Genomic DNA, 24,176 nt, shown 5'->3' with positions numbered 1-24,176 from the left:
GCAGCATCAGGTCCTCTCACTACCTTCATGCTCTGAATGCTTTGTGAGAATGCTGACTCAGCTGACCAGGTGTGTGTAAATGTGTGTGTGTGTGTGTGTGCATGTTTACCCGCAGTTGTTGCAGTTGAAGTGATCGGGGTGGTAGGGGTCATTCTTGAACAGCAGAGGCTGTTCCTCAATAATGGCATGACACTTCTGACAGATGTACTTGCCAAGGCCCCGAGCTTTCTCTCTGTTGTGACACGGACGACACAGGTGCCTGATGGGAGAGTAAGAACAGGTAAGAACAGATAAGAAGAAGAGAGGACAGATGAGGGAAGAAAATGCCATCGAACAGTCAGACAGAGAGCTGCTAGATTAGACAGCATGATACGGAGATGGTCACTGAAAGAGTTATACAAACAGCATTGTTAGTTATTATGCTCCATGATCGTCATCCACAGCAAGTCCTGGGATAATTTTAAAAGCCTATAAAGCTGTATATCTTTAGCTAAAGTTAAAGCAAGGGTTTTTTTAAAACCTCTCTTATCATAATACTTTCATGACCATGTTGTAGTTGCCGTGAAGGACCCATAAACTAAATGACAACAGTGGAATGATGCTAAGTGGTTATGGAGGAACTGACCTTCCAGCGTTCTTAACAAATCCAACATCGGCAAGCACGGCCTGGCAGATGTCACAGCAGAAACAATCTGGATGCCAGCTGTTGTTCATAGCCTTAATCACACGGCCAATGATGAACTCACCTTGGAGACGAACAGAGGATTATGGAAAGTGTTAAAAGGATATTTATGCAGTAGTTTAAAGGGCATACGCTCCAAGCTACGTATGACCGTAAACAGGTGGGGTAAAGTATGGTCTTCTCTGTTAGTGCAATTCCTGTACTTACCACACTGATGGCAGCAGGGAGCAAACAACATCTGGAAGTCATGTTCACAGTATTTCCTGCCTTCAAACTGTCAACAAAATTTGTACACAATTAAATGAATCTGAATGCAGAACTTCTTTCTGTTAAATATCTAAACACATGTCCCAAGTCCCTTCGTGATACTAGTCTGTGCAAGACTGGCAAAATATTATACTGTATAAACACTGTGGTAGCTCAAACAGCCTTCAATGCACGATGGCTTTACATCTGCTGTTCAAAAGCATCGCTTAATATAACACACATATTGAGGATATCAAAAGCCATCTGTTCAGAATTTCTACAAAATGATTTAGAGTAGTCCGTAGTGTGATATGGCTACACAAATAATAAAAACCAGTGACTCAAAAACATCAACAAGGCACACTTATGTAAACAGAAGAAATAAATAAAAAGAAATCCTGGGAAGCACTTTGTATTCTAAGTGAGAAAAGGTTAACATTCAGTTTACTGTTGTTTATTTATGGCACCAGGTAGAATTATTTACAGGGATTTAAAGGTTAATGCAATGCCCTTGATGTTTACATTGATCGCAGCATTTGAGACTCCTTCTCTTTGATAAACTGACTAAGGAGAGTAGCATCAGCCTCTCTGGGGCCTTTCAGAGGGACACGTGGCCTCATGTCAAGACTGGTAAGCAAACAGCTTACTGGAAGAGGGTTTCTAATTATCCAATGCTGCATTTAGGATGTGCTCACTCTTCTTTATTGACCTCAGCAAGGCCGTGTGTTTAGATTCTTTGTCTGAGGAATGTGCAAGACAGCAGCCTTGGACCAAGCAGTGATAACTGCCTGAGAGGGAGCCACCATGGCCATCCGAAATTTTAAGCTGAAAAATGTAAAAATTATATTCCTGGAGTACCTTTTAGCATTTAGGCAATACATCCAAACACGCCTCTGAACCTACTGAACTGTTCACACATGCTGTAATGTTAACGGTGCATTTAATTTATCTGCAGGGCCTGCAGCAAATGTACCACATATGAGCGGTGTCGACAGCAGCTGCATGCTACGATGTGTTTTAGGCATCAGTCAGGGTAATTTTTTCACTGAATCATACTGGCTATAAAAGTCCAAACCATTCGAAATCCTCATGTCTATAATCGATTGCCCTCTAGGTGTGTTAAATCTGTCACCGCATCATACATCATTTATCGGATGATGAGCGTCACACTGAAAAGACAAAGGCGAGGACTACCGGTAAGTGTTACCTCATAGAAGAGTCCCTCTGGGAACTGCTGGAAACACTGGGCACACACAAAGCACTGCTCGTGGTAAAGCTCCCCGTTGCTGTTCACTATCTTCTCAGCTGGGGCAAAACCACTCTTGCAGCGCTCACACATGGCATTGGCCAGAGCATTGGCCATGTTGCTGAGAGGGGAAAAAAGATATCAGAATCAGATAATAGTATATATGACTTTAACTTTTAGTTTGGCTAGTTTGTCGCAAACACTAAAACTGGCATCCTTATCACAATGCCAAAATGTTTTATGGTTTTAATATGAGTTAATAAGAAGGTTTTCTCTTAAATTGTATTTATCTAATCTATTATGTTTTATATCTGTTTTTAATACCTTTATACTTTGGTAATTTGTTTGTTTAAGTCATATTTCTTTTGGAATATCAATGGACTCCAGTGGAAATGACCAGGGTCGGGACACACCTAACACCAATATTTCAACATCTATCACATGTTTCTTCTCTCATGAACACAGCTGAAAGATGAAGTCAGAACAAGGAAAAAAAGAGAGGAGAGAGAAGAAAATGTGTTACAAGCGGTTATCAACTCACTCACTCACTCACACACACACACACACACACACACATACATACATGCACAACATCTTGGTTCAAGGTTTATTTTGGTTCTGCTGATCAGGGTGTGGGGATCAGTGAGGTGTGGAGCTTACAACTCTTTTCTGGGAGACAAACTGAACTTACAGTTCATCTACCTGCACTGTTTCAGGAGTGTATCTGAAGAACAAACCTGGTAAGATTTAGTATGAAGTGTAAAGCTCATACTGACCTTAAATTAAACGATCAGGACTGTTTTATAGCCTCTCTTCCAAACACGACTGTAACACATGTATGGGGCAGGGCCTCTCGGGCTAATTATTTTTCTCAGAACCTGCAGCACGAATGTGGTCACACCCAAAACCCTGCCATAATATTTATTATTTCTGGGTTGTGTGTGTCATGTGTGTATCTGTCCACGGTTATATTACGCATACTAATGGACCCGTCAACCTAATATTTTTTTGTGCACGTTTCTGCATAAGGATCTCTTGATTTCACATTTGTCGTAAAGCCTCAAGTGTCAAGTGTGCACACACACACACACACACACACTGGATACAAAGTCTGCCCTGCACTCCTTGTTGCCTATTCTTCCAGTTTACAACTTTTATCTGCTTACTATCACATTTATTAGGTAAAACCCCCGACACCTGCGTTCTGATTTACTACTATAAAATACATGTTTGATAGTTATTATTAAAGATTGACATTTCTATCCTTCACTTATACAACAGGAACCCTTCAATAAACTGATAAACATATCACACAACCCAATCAGGAAACAAGTAATCAAATTTCCCCTACGCTATACTCCATACTTAATAAATCATTGATAAGACATGTGCCATTCATTTGTTGAATGGTACATCAGTTTACATTTACAAAACCTAGGTTTAATGGTGGTTGACAAGGTTGACAAGAAGACAAGTCAAGTTATCATTTAAACACTGCTCACAGTTTTGTTTATTGGTCCAATGAGTATCTGTCATGAAGTTCATGCCCACAGTCCAATTCCACAGTGGATGTTTTTATGACTTTGATATTGCAGGGAAAACTGAGCATAAGTCTGACTTCTTTTCCCACCTCGCTATGCGTATCATGGATGGATGTGGTAGGTCAAAATCTGTCATGATAAATATCATCACATCTCCCAACCCGACCTAAATTACAGATTTATGCTTAGGCTGAACCTCGGACTAAATTCATGATGACCTTAACAGAGATGACTCCAGAAAACGGATTGAACATTAAACAACTGGGAAAAAAAAACAAAAAAAAAAACTCAGGGTGCTAAATGTTTTTCCTTTTATCAAAAGTCCCCATGGTGATGCACACCATACCTACAGTGTTAAAGACCTGAATATACTGGAGGCAAATGGAAACATATTGCAGGCAGAGAGAAGCAAAAATGAAGAGAGAATAGTGGGACCATCCTGACTTCTCTACTTTGTTTGAAAGGTCAGAATACCAAAGTGTATCCAGGCAACACACCCACCCAAGCGTGCGCACACACACGCATGCGCACACACATACAGTTGTGTTTCTATCACTTCTGGGGACTTTACACAGACTTACATTAATTTTCTGGAGGCCTAACCACCATCTAACCATAATAATAAACATCACTTGCGTCTCTTTAACCTGAACCTAAACTCAACCTTAAACCAATCCTTCACCCTAAAATTTAATCATTTAAGTTATGGGGACTTACAATTTGTCCCTACAAAGAAGGTGAGTCCCCACATGGGATTGTGTGAACAGATTTTTGTCCCCACGAGGTGAGTAAAGAAAACACACACACAACCATGTGAGATTTTTACAGAGTGATGTCATCTGTTCATATTAACTTAATTCGATCAGCTAGGGAACTAACAAGAATTCCACAAACTCCCAGACACAGTGCTCATCATATTGCTTTACTCTAAACTGCTCTTCATCACAACAGTCCACACCTCATGTCTACCAAATGTCTTTAAGAATGTGCACAACGAAAAGGGGTAACTGGCAAACCCTTTTAAATGCACTGACTGCACTGAAAGAAAGGATGTAGGAATACGCAAAGTCTCCATCTGGGTCCACTCCTCACAGGCTTATCAAATACACATTGTTCCATATACTCTGTCTGTCCTGATATCACACACAGTGACAGCCCTGCCCTGCCCTAAGGATTTGTGGGAGGAAGTGATACATCCCTTAGGCATTTCCACCCTCCTATCTGCCTCCAGCACCCTGCGTGAGTGAGAGACAAGCCCATGAGTAGTAGCTTTAGGAATAAAAACAAAATAGGGTGTCATTATTAAACTCAAAGCAATGGTCAAATCTCACCCTTCTTGTTGTGGTTACACCCACTTTTGGGACAAATTTTAAAAGAAAAACAAAACAAAAAAAAAACATCCTGGGTCAAAACAGTGTGCAAACTTGACTGAATTTAGAAACAGTACTTTGAGTTCTAAGTCGGTACCCTAAACTAAATCTTTTTTTTTTTTAAATATACGTCTGTTAGACTCTTAGATGTTTTTGGCAAAGGTCTGAGGTGCAAACAGGCTTAGTAACAGCCAGACAAAAGAAGGTTGGGAGCAGGTCAGAAAATCAACATGACGTTCCTACACTGCTAACATCACCATGCTGGCCTGTGACTATAAATGGAGGCTGGTTGTCAGCAAAGGGAGAGGATGCAGACTTCTGTTATGAATACCTCCAGTTTTACCCTCCCTCTTCTGCTCTCCACTTGTCTTTCCTTTCTTTTGCATCTCTTCTACTTATTTATCCTCTATTCTCAGTGTTCTGTACACATCTGCAGACACGGACTCTCTCTTAGGACAATATAATGGAAACCTGCGGGCCAGACATTGCCGACAGCGGTCTGAACAGTCAGAGTTCAGTCAATGTCTTTCCTGAGTGTTGTCTTAGTCTTAGTGCACTCAGCACTGACTTTTCAAATTCTGAATTATCTTCACCATTAATTTTAGGCATTCAAAAGTAATTACAGACTCCAACACCACTGAACATTCAAATCATACTGATGGACATAGACCAGGTTATATATCTGAATATATCGTCTGCCAAAGACCAAATTTATTAAAACGTGTCTGTGTTGGACAGGCTTTCTTATGTAATACCACTAGGAGTCACTACAGTCAGATATCTACACTCATATTCCAAAAACTGAGAAACCGCTTTCTGAATATCACTGTATGATGTACTATGACCCCTCATGTAGTAAAAGTTTTGAAGAGAAATTGAATGAGTCAACAAAAAATCTGCATGTTGAGTTAATCTCCCAATACATAATAATCGGAAGACAAGGGGCAGCGTTAAACTTTGAACCTAATCCTTTCAGCGTGGTACAACGTTCCTGAATCTCAACCACACATAACTTCACTAGTGAATGAAAACTTTGAATCAAAAGACATGGGACCATTGAGGAAAACTGCACTGAAAACAGAATGGCAGAAAACTGATAACCCGCTAATTTTCCTGTCCCCTGACGAGTCCTGTGTGAAACGTCCATGATGGCAAAGCCACAGGAAGTGACAATTGCGGTGTGTAAAAAAAACTAAAACTCAATTGAATTCACAAATCCATTTATCAATTTCTTCTGTCAAATACGAATCGGAAACACGACATAAGCACCTAAAATATCTTCACCCAAATTTGGATTCCTTTTTTTGTCTCCAGTACTGAGAAAGAAAATACCAGGCTTCAAAATGTCCCCTCGCAAGCATCCATGTTTTCCTACAGCCTACGATAAAGCCAGATCAGTCAGAAATGCAGTACTGTATGTATATTTAGCCTTCCTGTCCCTCATGCACACATACTTCAAATGCCAGTTCACATATTCTACTTTGCATAACAACTCCCCCCTTGGCACTAAAATAGCCCTTCTTGTGTGCCCCTTCCTGCAGTGCTCGGAGCTATCCCTGCACAAACATGGCACCTAAGGCAGCTTAAGCAAATCAAACTGGCTGGTAAACCCAACTGCTCGAATATCAGAATTCTTCACATTCTGTAACACTACAGTAAATACAGCATACAGACTAATCCCAAGTCAGAATAAGGAGCAGCCCGAATTCCTCATCATACACATCCACTGCCTCACACCGTTTTTTTTTGTTATTTTTTTTACTGCCACTACTATCAATTTAATTTGCACGACATTCTTAATCTGTGATGGTAATTCAGTGATCAAACCATCCACCAATCACAAGTATTACACAACCCAGCCAGGGTATTAAACCACAACTCCGGTCCTGATCTATGCTCTGTGATACTCACTCAGATGTACTGCAGTTTAGCTTTAATAAGTACTTTTGTAGGCTGATGAAACATCCTTACTATTTCCACACCAAATATTTCCACACTAGAAGGATTTCTCTGGCAAAACATCTCATCCATTTAAGTAACAATAAGAATAACACATATCAGAAGGTATGGGTTAAGGACCAAAATCTGGGCAACAGCTAACTTTCACATCTGCCTCCTAAACTGTGTACTTACAAGCGAGCATAAAAATCACAAAACTCCTTATAGACTTTGACATCGCTCTTTCGTCTCTGGGACTTGGACACTGGGACCTCAGCCTCTCCCCCGTCACCGCCCTGAAGCCTCTGGTGGTAACCGTTCATCTCCCCGTGGGGAACATGGTCGGGGGCTTCACTGTCCTCAGGTATTGATGGCGGAAGGACACGACCATTCACCTCCATACTCTTCTAGAACAGTGCGACTTAACTGCAAAAGTCCATCTAACACCTGCCGTCAAAAATCCAAAGAATCCAACAGAGATCCCCTGTGCTTGTTCAACATAAATTTCCGGCAGTGGAAATAGCAATCCAGTAAACGTTGGGAACTGTAATCCACAGAGAATGAAGGAAAGCGAAACACTGATCAGACTGCACTGTGAATACTCTCTCCCTCTCTCTCAGTCACACACACACACTCCCTCTTTCCCTCACTCCCACATGAGCTCTTACTCTTTTTTCTATCACATGCACACACACACACACACACACACAGTCTCCCCTCCTGTCACACCCGCTGTCTATTCTTGGGCAGGTTACTGAAAATAAAAAGCCCACCCTGACGCCTGGCCGGATGGAGGTCACTATGCCATCACAAACACATGCCAAAAAAATCTTAGCTGTATTTTTCTTTTTTTTTTTTTACACTTTGCATCTTTAAAATCTACAGTCAATAACTCAGTCTGTGCGTGTTCAACAGCTGGAGCCCTAAGCTTTGTAGGAGATATAACAATGTGGCTCCAACTCGACATTGCGCAAAGCAGGAATGTCACACAGGAAAGCAGAGAAGCTAAAGCAGAAAGACACCAAATGACAGAAGAGATAACAGATTACTGTTTATTTCCAACACTGTATAAACACAGCCGAGCGAGAAATCAAGCGGCAGTGTGTTTAGACACACATACGGGAGGGCTGAAATTGGAACCAGACTTTGCCTCATCAGTGTCAGCCTCCGAATGTGAGGGATGCACATCAATGCCACAGTGATTGGGAAATGATTTGATTTAATGATGTATTTCAGGTTGGTCTTTGCACACAATTTTTTTCACCACGTCAAAACACACTCTAATACCCTTTGTGGTTAAACCATGTTAAACCATGTGACTGCTTATGGAGTGCTGATTTTGGTGGTAATGGTACCTGAAAGGATTTAAATTTAGGACGAAATGGAAACATGGTAGGTGCCTGACTATGTTAAACATCTTCCTGAAGCTATCTAGACCTGCAATTATAAATGATAGAAATCCCATAGTGGTCTAGATCTAGGCATTCCTTTATACCCATGAATCTGTGTCTCCTCTGAGTAAATAATTGCTCTTTCTGTCATTAAACTCAACTGGGAAGACAAATTAATGACAGCTTCCAAAACCATCAAAACAACATAAAGCCACGTCCGGAAATACACTCCAGTGAGACTAACATGTTTGACACTCCGATGAGTTGAATACATAAGTCTATAAAGAGTCAAATGTTCCAAGCCTCTATGTGTATGCGTATGTGTGTGTGTTAATGTCCCCAGCTGAAACATGTCTCAGAGTCCTTCACTACAGCAGTCTTCTACATTACTCCATCATTCTACAAATAGACGCCTAGTGGAGTCTCAACTCCAAACTAGGTGCTGGCAGCTGCTGTTTTGTGTCTGTGTGTGTGTGTGTGAGGGTTTGTATACATAGCAGGGGCCAACTCTAGCTCCTCTGAAAGGGGCTGCCAAACTGCACATAACATCTGAAATCATTCATTCACATTTTTTCCATTTAAATCCAGATCTTTTAAATTTGTTTCATCTTTTCTAAATGCTTGATATTTTTTATTTGGGTCAAGACAATCAGTGTATTGTTGTGTATTCTGCACAGTGTGACACCGTGAAAGGCCTTTATTACTTAAAACACATTCACTTTTAAGCCTCTTTTAAGCTTTTAAGCCACTCTTTAGTCTTTGTCAAGGGACCATCTGGGTTCTGAAATGAATGACACAATGAGTCAAGCATTTCAGCAGGCACCATCTATAGCTGACAATGATAACAATGACTGCAGAAAAGTCACCTGTCCTTAGCTGGGGCTCAGCTGGGAATCTCATCGAGTGGGAACCGGTGCTGAGTGACTGGGTTACAATGGGACAGAGGGTGGGTACCCTACAGGAAACACTCACAATCTTTCCTCCTGATTGCAGACATTGCCATGTTACAGGGTGTTCCTGCCTGAAATGAGATCTCAAGAACTATCAGCTCTCTTGTCCAGATTAACTTGTTCAGAAGTGAGCTGTTTGTATTTGATTTAGGATAAATTCAACTTTGAACATGATTAAGCATTTAAATATACATTTTTTTCCTATTTTTTCCTCCATTTTCCTATTTCCTTTTCCTATTCAGAGCCATCCAGGTTGGGGCGAAAAGTTGCACTATAACATGTTTTCAACAGAGATAGAACAAAAAAGTCCAGCACACTCTTCTCTCCATGAAAACACACATAGAAGCAGAAACATGTTGATAAATTCAAGTTGCATAATGTGGATACTTTCTTCCAATAAAGTAGACAAGAAGACAAAACAGTTCTTGCAACTGCTTAAACAGTGAACGCCTTGACAGCTGGTAGTTTCCAGCTTGCAGTGTTATGCCGATGTCGGAAACACACTCACACAAACTCTACACAGTGTACTTGATAAAGTTATGTACTTTAATTATTTGAAACTGACAATCGGCTATGGACTACATACAGACGTGTACAACTACAAGGCTACTTAAATGTATAGAGACAAAGTGTCCCACGCCTTCCAGTGGACCACCATGGGACCACATTACACAAAAAATGCTGTGCTGTAGTTAACGGCAAGAATCAAAATAATTTCGATCCTGTTTGAACTGTGCTCCGACTTACACATGTGACGTTTGTCAATTTGAAAGTTCGTTTTACAAGTCAAGAAAGTCACAGTTTGTCATAAAATTCCCTGACACTTTGTAAAGCTGTATGTTAGCTAGCTAACACAGCAAACCAACTTTCCTTATGCAAAACTGCAGCTGTCAACATGACCAGACTTGTAGAGATTTTGACCTCTTTTGAGAAATGAGCGATTTAGTTCACACAGAGTTTCACTCAAATCTAAATGCACCTTTACTATCTTTATGACAAAATGCAGCTCTCTTTGTTTGGAAAATTATTTTTTAGACAGACAGACATCATTTGTATGATTCATAGCGCAATTCAAATGGAATCAAAACATTATTTGTGTTTCGCCTTTGACCGCTGTACCTATTTTTTCTAGAATAAGGTCCCATGGGGACTGGATGTAAGAAAGAAGAGAGAGAGAGAAAGAGAAATGTGAGCGTCGATATAAATGTCAACCTGAGCTTAAAAATGGCTACAGCAACTGTCAGCGGTCGACAAGGCGTCTCTGGTGTGTTCTCTCTGCAGGATAGGATTTTGAGACTTCCTCATAGGGTTACTGAAGGTCACTGGAGAGGTCACAGGTCAGGTCACCCATGCCAAAAGCCTTGGAAAGTGAGATAGGAAGTGACCTCTGTTGTTACTATGGAGGTAGAGCCATTACTTTTCAAACAGAGGGGGATTTGTGCATATAAGTTAATGCAGTTCTTCTCAACAGTTCATGTGGGCTTGACTTCCACAGTGAAGAATGCTCAACCCAATGACACACTGACAAGCATTTGTCTGTCACATTTTCCATCTGCCATGTTTTTTTTTTCTAAAACAACTCATTACAAAAGGATAAAGAGAACATGACAACGTTGAACAAATTTTAGAGTCTGGTCCAGACCTGCTCTAATTGGAAAGTGTCATGACACTTTGTTGTGAGTTGATGCTATATGACAAGTGAATTTCTACTTCTACATCATCATGGCCAAAGTTACTACCGTGTAAATAAAAACTGAATTTGACAATCCCTATTAATAAAACACAATCATGCAGTTAAAATATTTTTTGATTGCAGAATACAGGCATGTGAGAAAATTAGGACACCCCATTAAATAATCAGCTCTTTATTTAGAAATGGTTCACATACCAATATCCAGTCATGTTTATATGTATTTTTCAAAAAGAAAGTGATTTGATTGCAATTTAACAACAAAAATGAACATTGTTTGACAAATCCAAAAAAAGAAAAAAAAATAGTGTGTATTTTAATGGAGGAAAAAGTTAGGACACCCTACCCCCTAATAGCTAGTGTTGCCCCCTTTGGCTGATATAACTTCAACGAGACGCTTTTTGTAGCCTTGTACCAGTCTCTGACATCGATCAGGAGAAAGTTTGGCCCACTCCTCAATGCAGAATTCTTTTAGCTGTGAGATGTTTGAGGGGTGTCTTGCATGTACAGCCCGTTTCAAGTCACCCCACAGCATTTCGATGGGATTAAGATCAGGGCTTTGACTTGGCCATTCCAGGACTCTCCACTTCTTCTTTTTTAGCCAGTCCTTGGTGGATTTGCTGGTATGCTTTGGGTCATTGTCTTGTTGCAGTATCCAGTTACGCTTCAGCTTTAATTTTTTGACAGATGGTTTCACATTTTCTTCAAGCACCCTCTGATACACAGTAGAATTCATGGTAGATTCTATGATGGTGAGCTGGCCAGGTCCTGCTGCAGCAAAGCAACCCCAAACCATGACACTGCCCCCTCCATGCTTTACAGTTGGTATGAGGTTCTTTTCTTGGAAGGCTGTATTTGGTTTACGCCAAACATGTCTTCTGTTCTGGTGTCCAAATAATTCAATTTTAGACTCATCTGTCCAAAGAACCTTATTCCAGAAGTCGTGGTCTTTGTCTATGTTCTCTCTGGCAAACTTCAGTCTGGTCTTGATGTTTTTTTTAGAGAGCAAAGGTTTCTTCCTTGCACACCTCCCATGCAAGTCACACTTGTGCAGTCTCTTTCTGATCGTAGAGTCATGCACTTTCACATCGACAGTTGCCAGAACCTGCTGTAATTCCCTTGATGACACTTTAGGATTTTTCAGGACCTCTTTGAGCATCTTGCGTTCTGCTCTGGGGGTAAACTTGCCCGGACGGCCAGATCTTGGCATGGTGGCAGTTGTTTTAAATGTCCTCCACTTGTAAATAATTTTGCGAATGGTGGAATGGCTGATGTTAAATTCTTTTGAAATCTTTTTAAATCCTTTACCAGACTCGTAAGCGGCCACAATCTTCTTTCTGAGGGCATCAGGAAGCTCTTTAGACCTCACCATGGCGCTCACCTCAACATCTCAACTGTCAGGGCCACACCAAACTAAATCTGAGGTTTAAATAGGGCAAGGCTCCATTCAAATGCTGGGTAACGATGTACTAATCATGTGCACCTGACGTGATGCACCTGTTTGGGATTTTCAACATTTTAAGAGGGATAATATAGGGGGTGTCCTAATTTATTCCTCACCAGAAATTGCATTATTTTTTAATTAAATTTTACAGAAAGTTTTAAAAAGGCTTTTCTTATTTTTTATTGTTTAGTTATATTACTTGGATCCCTGAGTTTAATTAAAATTGACATTAACTACCCATATGTCCAAATATATTTTAAAATACACAGGATTTCATAAGATGTCCTAATTTTTTCACATGCCTGTATGTCTGTTTACATTTTGTCTTAAGGTTGGCTGAAAAGGTCTTTGTCTGCAGATTACATTACACAAAATGTTCAGACCCTGACTCTTAACCGGTGCAAGACAAGCAGTTCAGGTCAAAGAAACAGATCAAACACACCCTATTCACACACCCGCACTCCCCTTCAGGCACTGTGTCAACAGCGACCATGGCAACACAGACATGATGGCCGCTGGCAAGGCATAGCGAGTTTGCACACTAACACAAGCATAAACACGCACATGCACACATAAAACTCTGTGACACACACTGATTCAGTGACTGTGCAAACATAATTTATGATTAACATTTCCTTTGTTCTGCACATTTTGTTCCAGACATCCCGTTTTGACCTGCATGAATAAGGGTCGAGTTCCACTTAACTCTGCAGAACAGCCTGGAATTCATTCAGCCCAAAGGTAACACCTTTCCCAATACCGCAGAGTGACCGCTCATTTGTTTTTCATACACTTCTATGTTAGATATGTAAATTTTTTTGTCTTTCTTTTTTAAAATATATATATTTATTTCTCAAAAATTAAAGATATGATTAGGTTTGCTTTTGCATACAGCTTTGGGACAGCAGTATCTCTTAAGGACACAGGTTCTTGAAAGTGTGGAAGGTATCACATGATTTGTCGCCCGAGCTCTGCTTTTACTTCGTACCACAGCTGTTTTCATGGCAAGCATCAAACAGACCTAGTAAGAAGGGTAAGGCTGCACGATTCTTAAGGTTTTTTTTTTGTTGTTGTTTTTTTTTTTAAATAAAAAGCCACGCATGGCAATGGACTGATAGAAATGCTATTTTTCATGGCTCCAACAGCTTCATCACCACTGTATTCTGCGCGATGTTACCCCGTGGTGTCACAGATGGCAAAATATTTCCAGCAAAGAATGAACCTTTCTCTGTTACCAGTTATTCAACATAACAGAACAGAACTAATAAATATTCTCTATCTCAACACCACTTGCAGGGCTTTCTTGGTTCTGACTACACTGATACTCATTTTTGTTCACCTCCAAAAGCTTTTGTCCCACTGTGGTTCTGCTTTGACTTTAAGCTTTGTCATTTACCGATGCAACTTTTGTTTCATTTTCATGACACGAAAAAGAGAGCAATGATTTGATTATGACAAACAGTCAGGTGTGAAAATAATATAAAACCCATCGGACACCAAATTATTTTTACATTACATGTGTAGGGTTCTGACGGGGGACACCTCTGAAGAGAGAGAGCACCCGCTTTCTGTCCACATTCCTCACATTACGACATTCCTTTAATCACGTCAGGATCACACACACACCTACACACACACACACAAAGAGAGAGACTGACACACAGAAAGAGAGAGAGGGCACGATAGAGGGATGTTTGTGAAAGAAAACAACATCCAGAACTGACTGCAGTTATTGTATTGTGAAACCAAAATTGCAAAAGTCAGCATATATGACTGCTGGTCACACAACTCTGAGGAATTCAACCATCAGCTGCAGTATTCACTGATCAAACACTCCACCACATCTCACCTAATCTATCCTTGCCAGTACATGACACAGAGAAAAAAACTTTTATTCGGATGTTCTTTGGCAATGTCACTGTTTCTGAAACACAAACAAACTACTTCCTGAATCGTTACATGACGCAAGAAAGTTTCAGTCAGCTCCAGCTAATCATAACGAAGCTGATAGCTGGCTAATGATAACAAAACCAACCCCAAAGACCACAAGACAACACCTTAATGGGTCAACAATCATATCAAAAGATTATAAAAAAGAAAGCCCACTTTGAATAGATTACACAAAGTAAACAGAAAAACCTATCTGGGTAATGAATGTAACTTGTCACTAAAAATAAACACCTTGGAAATGGAAAATGTATTATGTACGTTATGTGCACAATACATTGAGAAATGTGAAACCATGAAAGGAGACTACAGCAGTTTATTCAGCCTGTGATGCTTCTGGACATTCTGACAGGCATAAATGGGTTTTACAAATCGGTTTATTGTTAATTCCTTCATTTTAAGTGGTTCCTTATTACACCATAAAGTTTCTAAATGAAGCCATTCAAAACTATTTATTTGAGCTGCTAAGAACCAAATGTGAAACTGTATTGCTTCTGGTTAAAAAGTTTATAATGTTCGGTATAAATTCAGGATGATTTACAGGAGGTGGGCAGAATATCAAACACACAACATATAATATAATGCGAGTGAAACACCAGCATCAATTTGACATTTAACAGGAAATTAAAAGCTTCACAAAAGGTAGACTCACCTGAGGCTGTCCCCAGGCAGACATCCATAGCTGTCTGGTCTCTCCTGTCTCCGTCTGTACAAGTCTGAGTTTGACAACTCTTTCAGTCTCAAAGAGTTCATCTCCCCTTTGCCTCTCTCCCTCCCTCCCTTCCTTCCTACCCCTTGTCTGCTGAGAACACAAAGGAACTAGGAATACCCTACGCTTGTGTGTGTGTTAATATCTGAGCCAAATAAAAAGATTAAGTCTTGTTCCGGCCTCGCTCTCTCTTTTCAAACACACCTCCAGGGCTCACACCCTGAAGGAAGGAAACATCCAGAGGAGTGGTTTCGCAGTCTGCACACCTATCAGATAGTTCTAGCCCCTCCTCCTGTTTCTCCTCCCTCCTGCTGCAGGTACAGGGGGAATGCCTCAGAGAAAAGGAAAAAGGTTCACAAACGGACAGAGAGGTGTTGCCCTTTGTGGACTCTACCCCCCGCTGTGTGTTCAAAAGGAAAGCTGGAGAGAGACAAGAGAGAGTACAAACAGCAGAACGGAAAAAAATACTGGTACTGAAAATTAGGTAGGTGGAACAGAGATCACTCTGAGGTCAGAGTGCCAGACTCTGACTGACTGTGTGAGGCTGAAAACAATGCACTGTAACTTACATTTACATCATGCTTTTCTGGTAAGGCTACCTCATGTTTAGTCATTTGAGGGCTGCATCAACAACACTGTACTACATCAAAGTATTGTACAGTTAAAAATGAACTTTGGAATAAATAATGATGGATTTATAGTAAATATAATTTGACAAAAATAAATATTAACCAGTGAAATTCACTGAAATTACTACAAATAAAAAGAAATACCAAAAGTATATTTAATGTAGATTAAAAAATAAGACTTAAACATGCATAACATGTCATCTTTAAAACTTATTGGTATTTTGGTTTCCTTTTTATGTATGTAACAACATACACATCCATCCATCCATTTTCTATACCGCTTCTCCGTCAGGGTCGCGGGGGAGCTGGAGCCTATCCCAGCTGACTACGGGCGAGAGGCGGGGTTCACCCTGGACTGGTCGCCAGTCAATCGCAGGGCCAACACACAAAGACAAACAACCACACACTCTCACACCTAGGGGCAATTTAGAGTAGCCAATTAACCTAATGGGCATGTTTTTGGTATTGTGGGAGGAAGCCGGAGTACCCGGAGAAAACCCACACAGGCACAGGGAGAACATGCAAACTCCACATAGAAGGGCCCAGACCGGGATTCGAACCTGGAACCCTCTTGCTATGAGGCGACAGTGCTAACAACTGCACCACCGTGCCGCCCAACTTACACATCGACACAATAAAACACACTGTATGCGACAAGCTAACAATGGTGGATAAAACTATAGTGTCTAAAAGTTTCAAATACAATTTCAGTTACTGTGTGGAAGCTGTGGCTCAAAGAAAGCTTTTGAGCGATGGGCCACAAACAATCTGAACCTCAGCTTGTTCAGAAGGATGGGAACACACAAACTGGGTAAAGATGCATTTTACTGAACAATGAAACCTATCATGAAGTCATATTTTCAGGTTTTAAGCATCCACTGCTTTTCAGTTTTAGCTCCTCCATTGTGAACCGCAAGATTATTTCCCAGCAGGAACAACAAGCCATTGAAAAACGGGAAAATGTCAGCGTATGAATTATTCATCACAGAGTTATGTGGAAACAAGGGATCCTCACGAGCACACACAAAACACAGAAGAAGAGGATGCACAAGCTGAAAGTTGTGGCTTACGCATTTAATCCAAGAAACCGTGAGACCATTAAAGCCGAGATGCGATTGGTCAGAGGACGAGTAACCAAACAAGCAAAGTCAACAAGCGGGCCAAAGAAGAAACGGACGTCAACACAATGTGCGAACTGATAATTGAACTAATTTCTGAAAGAGCTTGTTTAGGTTTACTGTGTTAATTCTGTGTTTACCATTCAGCCAATACCACCTGTCAATACAGATAACAGAAAGGTGTGAAAGTTTGAAGAGTATGATGGTATTAAATGGCTTCGTGTTGACTAATCCCTGACAAAACCATGTCTCTCCTCACTATGCGCAGACAGTTACAAGCTGTATGAGCAGTTCACCTTCAGTAGCTTGCCTTGACCTGTTCAGCATTCCACATGGGCTTCACACACGCACACACACACACACACACACACACAAACACACACACACTCACACAGCTGAAGTGTAAAATACGAATACTTCAGCTTCAGTATTCACATCCTGGAACAGCTGCAACAAGGTCACCATGGCAGAAGGTTGACAAGTCTGAGTATGCCACACACTGGTGATGAACAGCTTAACACTTCATATCTGAGTTCAACTCACTTACAACTCAGCCCATTTGGGATGCAAATTTTCTTACAAATTGAAAAAGAAAAAAAAAAGGTATAAAGTTTAAATCTAACTGTGAATGGTCATCAGATCTGGAGTACACAGTGTAAAGTACATGAGTGTGTGAGTACTGTAGTGATGGCACTGAGGCCGCAGTGGGAATTAAAAGCAATTACTTGCATTTTAAGATAAGAAAATCTTTATTTTGGAGTTAAGATGCAAGCAGGCAAAAGTTTTGTGCAGGTATAAATGAGTTTAGACAGTGGTTTAGTTAGAAGCACTCACACTGACTCATCTCTCTCTCTCACACACACACACGCACACAACAAAGCAGACAACAAAGCCCACAGATCTCCAAAGCCAACCTGTGTGCCGCATGATTGCACTGCCACTGTGTGGACAACTCTGGTACAACAGCTTCTCTATCAACAAATTTCTGGCAAACCTAAGAGACTGTGATGACTAAACTGTATTCTGTATGTGTAGCTGACTGTAGGATTACTATTTTCAGTACTCCTGAAGTCAGCTGTGTATTTAGCATTTTCAGCACTGACAAAACTGACTATTTCTCCACATGTTGAAAGTGTGTTAAAGCAACTATATGAAACTCTTAAAGCGAATCTGGAGAAAGACATCTGATTACTGCAGCCCCTGTCCAGGTGGTCAAATACTGACACTTCAGGTTGGCATAGGAACCCGTGCCATGAATCCAACTATCTTCCTCCATAAAGTCAGATACTGTTGCTTTAACTTATATTAACATTTTATCTATTTATCTACTGGAGTGCCTTTTTAGTGCTTCTCTGCTTTTGTAATCCTATCATCCCTTTATCATTACCTTAAAAGGAATCTTGGCATCACTCACACACATACAAGGAAGTACACAAACAAGTACATACACAACAGCCCAAACACTGAACAGTGCAACGACTTATGCAATAAAATAAAACATTGATTTCAAGCAGACTTTCTAAAACAATATTCAAAGGTACAATGAGATGTTAAGATCTCTGTAACACCAAAGCAAGTGATGGAGTCTATCTGCACGAAGAATCATTTTAACAGAAATATGAATTAATCTTACCGATACTTTTGCGTCAAGCACAGTGAAATGAGGATATTTCAGTTGCTGTCACTGCAAACACTCTTACTGCCGTTATCTCAATGTGCATGGCCACATCACTTCCTGTTTGTTGTGGTATGCGTATGTGAGTGCGTGAATCTCCATGAGAGATGGGTGGATGTAAAGCTAGCACACACTCCTCTAGCCCCCCCGTGTGTGTGTGCAATTTAGATCTTCAGTTGCCAGTTGGGCTGAGATCTGGGGAGATCAAAGGTGGTGCAGAGAAGAGGAGGAAGGACTAGGAGGTGTGAGAAGGTGCAGGGAGCATTCAATGACCAGGCTGAATGGATCATCAAGTGGTTCTCATAGAGCTGCCAGGTTAAGTGTGCCTCTACAGCTGCCATAAAAGAAAGACAAGGACAAATCCACTGACCACAATGACTGCCACTGACACATTATATTGGGTGTGTGGATGGTCGTAATGATAGGTTTGCCTTGAAACATGCAACACAGCTCTGTCTCGCAGCAGTTTCCCAACTGCGTTGTTAACAACAACACAATAACAATGAAAGATAACATTTAAATAAAAGAGTGGAAAATATACTCAGTACCAAAAGAATTAAGTGCATATTTTCTTTTTATAGACTGACAGCCTGTGGATGATTTCTTGCAAGTTCAGAAATTGTACATTTTCTATGTTTTTCATACATTTGAGCAAATGTACACTTTGCTCCACTGTTAGCCTAAATGGTAGGGTGAGTCAAATCCGAGACAAATGCTAGCTGAATAAAATCCACCCACAGCACAGCACAGCACACTTTTTCTGGTCATACATTTGGGATAAAAATAATTGAGGTGTCCTGAAGTGGAAATAAAGGTAGCGTGACTTAACTATGTCAAAGTCTAAGTGCACACACACACACACACACAGTCATGGAGGAACTGCTGTAAGGCTGACAGGGCCATTGCACAGCCTGTTGTTCCATACTTCCTTCTGCATCGCTCAGGCAGTTGTCTGCCATCACTGTAAATGCACACTACAGGCTGCGCACCATGAAGAAAATCTGAGCGAGAAAACAATCGCAGTGTTTCTTCAAGCATCCCACAGACAACCCTTCAGAACCTGTTCCTGCAAACATGATTCACGATGACTTTTAATGTATTTAACGTTTCTGACAATACAAGTCAATATGATGATGAGGCAATCAAATTTCTGACTCAGACTCACAATTTAATATCTCATCTAAAACATGCTGCACGTTCTGTTCTGTTCACTCTCACTATGCAGTATGAAAATGTTGCATGAATCCATTACTGATACTGAGAGAGGACTTCCTGAGTCTGCCTCACAATAAATGCATTTTAGTGTGAAGACAGTGGTGAGCCTTTACTGTGCTTCCACAGCACTGAGGTCATGAGACATCCAAATCCTCCACCGAAACTTCAATAACTTCAACTCAGGTTAAAAGCCAGAGTTGTATCAATAAGCTACAGTACGTGTGAGTTGCAATAAACATTTCACACACACACTTTTCAAATCCTACACCACACAAGTTCACCGCTCTTCCAAACAAGGACAAGCCCACACTCATTCTTCTAAGCTCTCGTTGTGTCAACACAGAGTGGAGTCAGATATGAAATGCAGAAATCTTCAGGCTTTTAAAACGCTGGCCCTTTTACAGCTTTTAGTGTCCAGAGGGCGTCATAAAAGCCAGATTCATTCCAAGCCATAATTAACTGCACGCTGCACACAGTAGCATTCACACTGGTAGAGAAAACATGCTGCTCTGCACAGCAGTCTCCAGGGAATGGAAGGTCAGGAAGTGGTTTAGAAAGCAATAACTACTGTCCAGTGAGTTCGTGTGGACATTCCTGTGCAGGGAGGAGGTTGATCTGCAGTGGTGGTGGAACATCCTCTTTCCATCTTTAAAATTTCTTTCTCACTGCTATTTACTATTCTGTCACTTTAGTCCACATAGGCTGACACAAATAGCAAGTTTTTCTTACTAAAATTGTGCCATTATTATGGACAACTCTCTTATATAACATACACACAGTATAGCATACAATCATTATTATCCATCATTTCATTTTATTTAATTTCATTATTTTATCAGACCACTGATATCTTCTCCCCCAGTGAGACGAATGAATGAATGCATGAAGTGATTTTAAGTCTGATTATCAGGCTGAAAGGTTATACTAACTGAGAAGGCAATCAAACTGTAAAAGCTTATATACCTACAATATTATGACAAAATATGAAAGGTGTGTTTGTCTGTCAGTCTGGTCGTGTTAGCTTGCCTGAGCCACAGTTAACCCCATCATTAAAACTACCAGGAAGAGGAGGAACAATCACATAACTCATCTGACTATTGCTGGATTTTGGAAAGAAACTCGCTGTTCTCAGGTCACCACGTCAAAAGAAACATGTTGTCTGTTATTCAGTACTACACCTAGCTAGCTGTCAGTTGCTAACTAACTTACAGCAATGACCCATAAGCCTGTTGAATTGTTAGCAACAACAGAAGCTCAGTTCACATTATTTTCAAACCTGCAGTCCGTGCTGTGAGACACGTACGTACATTATAAGCTCTGGTCAGACCACACCTCAAACAGCAGACAGTAAATATTTCAAAAAAATTGCCCCCTGGACACACAGTGACCCGCCAGCTAAGGGCCTCCTCCACCGACCACACAGTGGAGGGCGCTAGCGCGCAGCTAAAGTGCCCAAGTTTTGATTGTGGCTATTCCACAGTAATGTAAATTAGCTCCACGCAGTGCGTGCGTCGCTAATGTACTATAAATTTCCACGGTAAACTCAAATTTTCCTCTTTTTTTTTGTAAATGAAAAGCAACATTAACCTAGCAGATTTTGAATGGATTTTGAATAACACATGGGAGAATGGAACATATCGGGACTGCGCTTTTTTTTTCTTTCTCCCAGGCAGAAACTGTCAACATCCAAACTTATCAGGCTAATTTCTCTTTTTAGGGAAACACGTTGAAACTTCTTACTTACCCGTTTGTCATTTCCGTAATGCCGAGCATCACCCCGCTCTCTCTTTGTGTTTTCCCGACTTCAGCTGCAGACGTCCAGATGTTGTGCGGTCTGGGATGTAACGTTAGCCACTGTTAGTTTCCCCTCAGCCAGCGGAATGGCGAAAACGGGCCTCGCCTCTGTTCGTCAACCGTCAAAATAGACTCGACGGGATACTGCACTTCCGCTCTTTCCTTTCAAAGTAAATGCATTTTGTCCATTAGTTGGTTGCAGAGTTCAGCTGATTTTATTTATATATTTAACTTAAGGTACCTATTTGGGGGACACAGCTGCATTTCATTGTTCATTCTTGTATTGTGTAATGACAATAAGTCTTGAACCTACTATTAGTTTAGGGTTGAGATGATGATTTTCAATAATATTTAGATTTCTTTCAGTGTTTATATGTCACTGTCTTGTTAGCAGATTTGCATACAAGGATTTGTGATCTAAAATACAATCTAAGGATATATTTTTTTTATCACAACTGACATTTAGACTTGACACACTTGGCTCAGTCTTACACTTAGTGGGACACTTAAACAGAACAAAGACATTGTTAATACTAAGGATTTCCCATTAATATATGATATGAAAAGTGATAATTGCCAACACTGAACGTTCAGCATACAAGTGCCTGAAATCTATTATTAATTAACATTTCAAACACTTTTATCAAGGTTATTCAGAAACAGGTTAAACTGAAATTATTCAGTTTAATTTTAATTGTGCTTATATTTTGAAGGCCAGTGCGCTCGTTTGCTGTTTTTCTGTGTATATGTGGCAACTTTTCATTCAATCTGTCAGCTTCCACCGCTGGAGAGCTACAATTTTGGTTTTACAGCCAGAGAACTGAAAGACCCGCCCTGCTATCTCGGTGCAAGATGTGTTTTGTACCAACAGATTAAACGTGAAAATTGTCATCGTATTATTGCAGCGTGATGCCCCTGGCTCCTGTATAAAATCATTTGCGTAAGACGCATCAATTGAGGATATACAGAAAGTGGGACTTTTCATTTTCTGGCTGACGGAAACTGTACAGAAGTTCAACATGGCGAGTGGGAGCTGAGAAGAAATCTGTGCCACAGCAAGAGGTTTACAGCGAGATTTCTGAAAAGAAAAAAGAAAGATCCACAGGTTGATACAGACACATTTCCCTGCCACTACTTCTACTCAGCAGATAAGAGTTTAAGAACACATAATAACTGCAAACAAAACAGTAGTAGGAAGACGGTGAGGATGAGTGCTGCTCCCCAGGGAGGTAAGCACAGATCATTTACTTTTCCTGCCCGTGGATATTATTTGTTGTTTCCTCCCATGACTGCGTCATGATACGAGAAAGCACATATATTTCCTTAAAAGGAGAGCCCCTAAAAGCAGCTCCCTCCTTCAAGAAGGATGAAGACTTTCATGGCAAGAGAAGAAACGCACAGCTACAAAGAAACTGAGAAACTCTGCGTCTAAATGAGCTTTCCAACAACAGCAACAAAAGCATTTACATGACTGAAAACATGAAGGAGAAAATATAAATTATGGGGCATTTATGCTTACGTTCGAATCCCTCTTTCGTGAAACACATTTAAATCCTCAGGCTGTTGTGATTGTGATTTAACTTGCCGCTGAAGCTTGTAGTGGTCTGTAGATGCAAAGTTTCATACCAAAATGCATTATCATGACTGAATGAGCTGAATACAAAGAAACTGGAAACATTCTCACCCACGTTGACTTTATTTTAGTTTACTGTGGGAAATAACCAGAAATGAGTGCACTAGTAAACATACTGTGAATTAATTCTTTTACAGATAAGATTTTATAGTTACAGTAATCTCTCATAGCCTCTGCTCACGTTTACCACCATAAATATAAAAGCTTTAGATACAAATACATTCACTTATGCTGAAGGAATCACAAAAAGCTGCCACTGGAATGAGAAAATTAAAAAGCCAGTTACCTTCTTCAATGTCAGAGCTTGGAAAAATATATTAATGGTACATTAAAGTTGATGGATATGTGTTTGCACAGGGAGGGAGACCTCGGGCCCAGGCAGGGGGGTCACAGGTCATGGTTAGGCACTGTAAAAAGCAGCACCCATGGGACTGATAGGGAGTCCTTCCCAAGGACACTTTAGCGGGGCGGCTGCGCTTGCTGTCACAGGAATCGTCCTTCAACAAGCCTTCTGTACGGATGAAGTCACAACAAATCTTTCACGTCCAGTGATTAAACAGCAGCACAGCAACCGACGAAAACCATTAAGTAATTCCAAATAGACAAAAAGAAAACACTGAAATAATAATTTGGCTTTAGATTATAACAACCACAACAAACAGTAACAAAAACACAAATCAACCATTGCTACAGGATATGATCAATCAAAACTCTAATAAATAACAGAATCTCCTGAATTCAGAATGTCAGGCATTGGTGAACTACTGCAAAATCATCAATCAAATGCTGTTATGACCAAGTTCTGTCAGTCATGTTGGTCAGGTGAACCTGAGAATGTAGAAGAGCAGTCCTTTGTACTTGAAAGACTTACATGGACGACACCAGAAGTTTAGCATGTTTTAGCCTCTTAACTAAATCACACATACTTAACACAACTGCTGATTGTTTTACAGAGTTT

At 40.5% G+C, this 24,176-nt stretch overlaps 1 protein-coding gene across 6 annotated transcripts in view; it reads right to left on the bottom strand.

Moving 5' to 3' along the window:
• Positions 1-21,713, bottom strand: part of LOC124066645 (LIM and senescent cell antigen-like-containing domain protein 1) — a 28,703-nt gene extending 6,990 nt beyond the window's left edge. The window contains exons 1-5 of one of the 6 annotated variants that reach the window (XM_046403235.1): positions 21,536-21,713; positions 2,136-2,295; positions 890-956; positions 626-746; positions 110-259 (exon numbers count right to left, since the gene is read on the bottom strand). In XM_046403235.1, the coding sequence (XP_046259191.1) occupies positions 110-259; positions 626-746; positions 890-956; positions 2,136-2,295; positions 21,536-21,564 (527 nt within the window). In that variant the 5' untranslated portion in view covers positions 21,565-21,713. Of the gene's footprint in view, positions 1-109; positions 260-625; positions 747-889; positions 957-2,135; positions 2,296-7,218; positions 7,861-15,097; positions 15,856-18,534; positions 19,411-21,098; positions 21,496-21,535 lie in introns of those variants that run through there. The other 5 variants (XM_046403237.1, XM_046403236.1, XM_046403233.1 and 2 more) reach the window with 5 other exon arrangements.
• Positions 21,714-24,176: the final 2,463 nt, after the last annotated feature.

This window comes from Scatophagus argus, chromosome 11, assembly GCF_020382885.2.
Source record: "Scatophagus argus isolate fScaArg1 chromosome 11, fScaArg1.pri, whole genome shotgun sequence".
Classification (NCBI taxonomy): domain Eukaryota; kingdom Metazoa; phylum Chordata; class Actinopteri; family Scatophagidae; genus Scatophagus; species Scatophagus argus.
The sequence above is the reverse complement of the archived record's forward strand: the minus strand, read 5'-3'. Positions and strand labels throughout refer to the sequence as shown.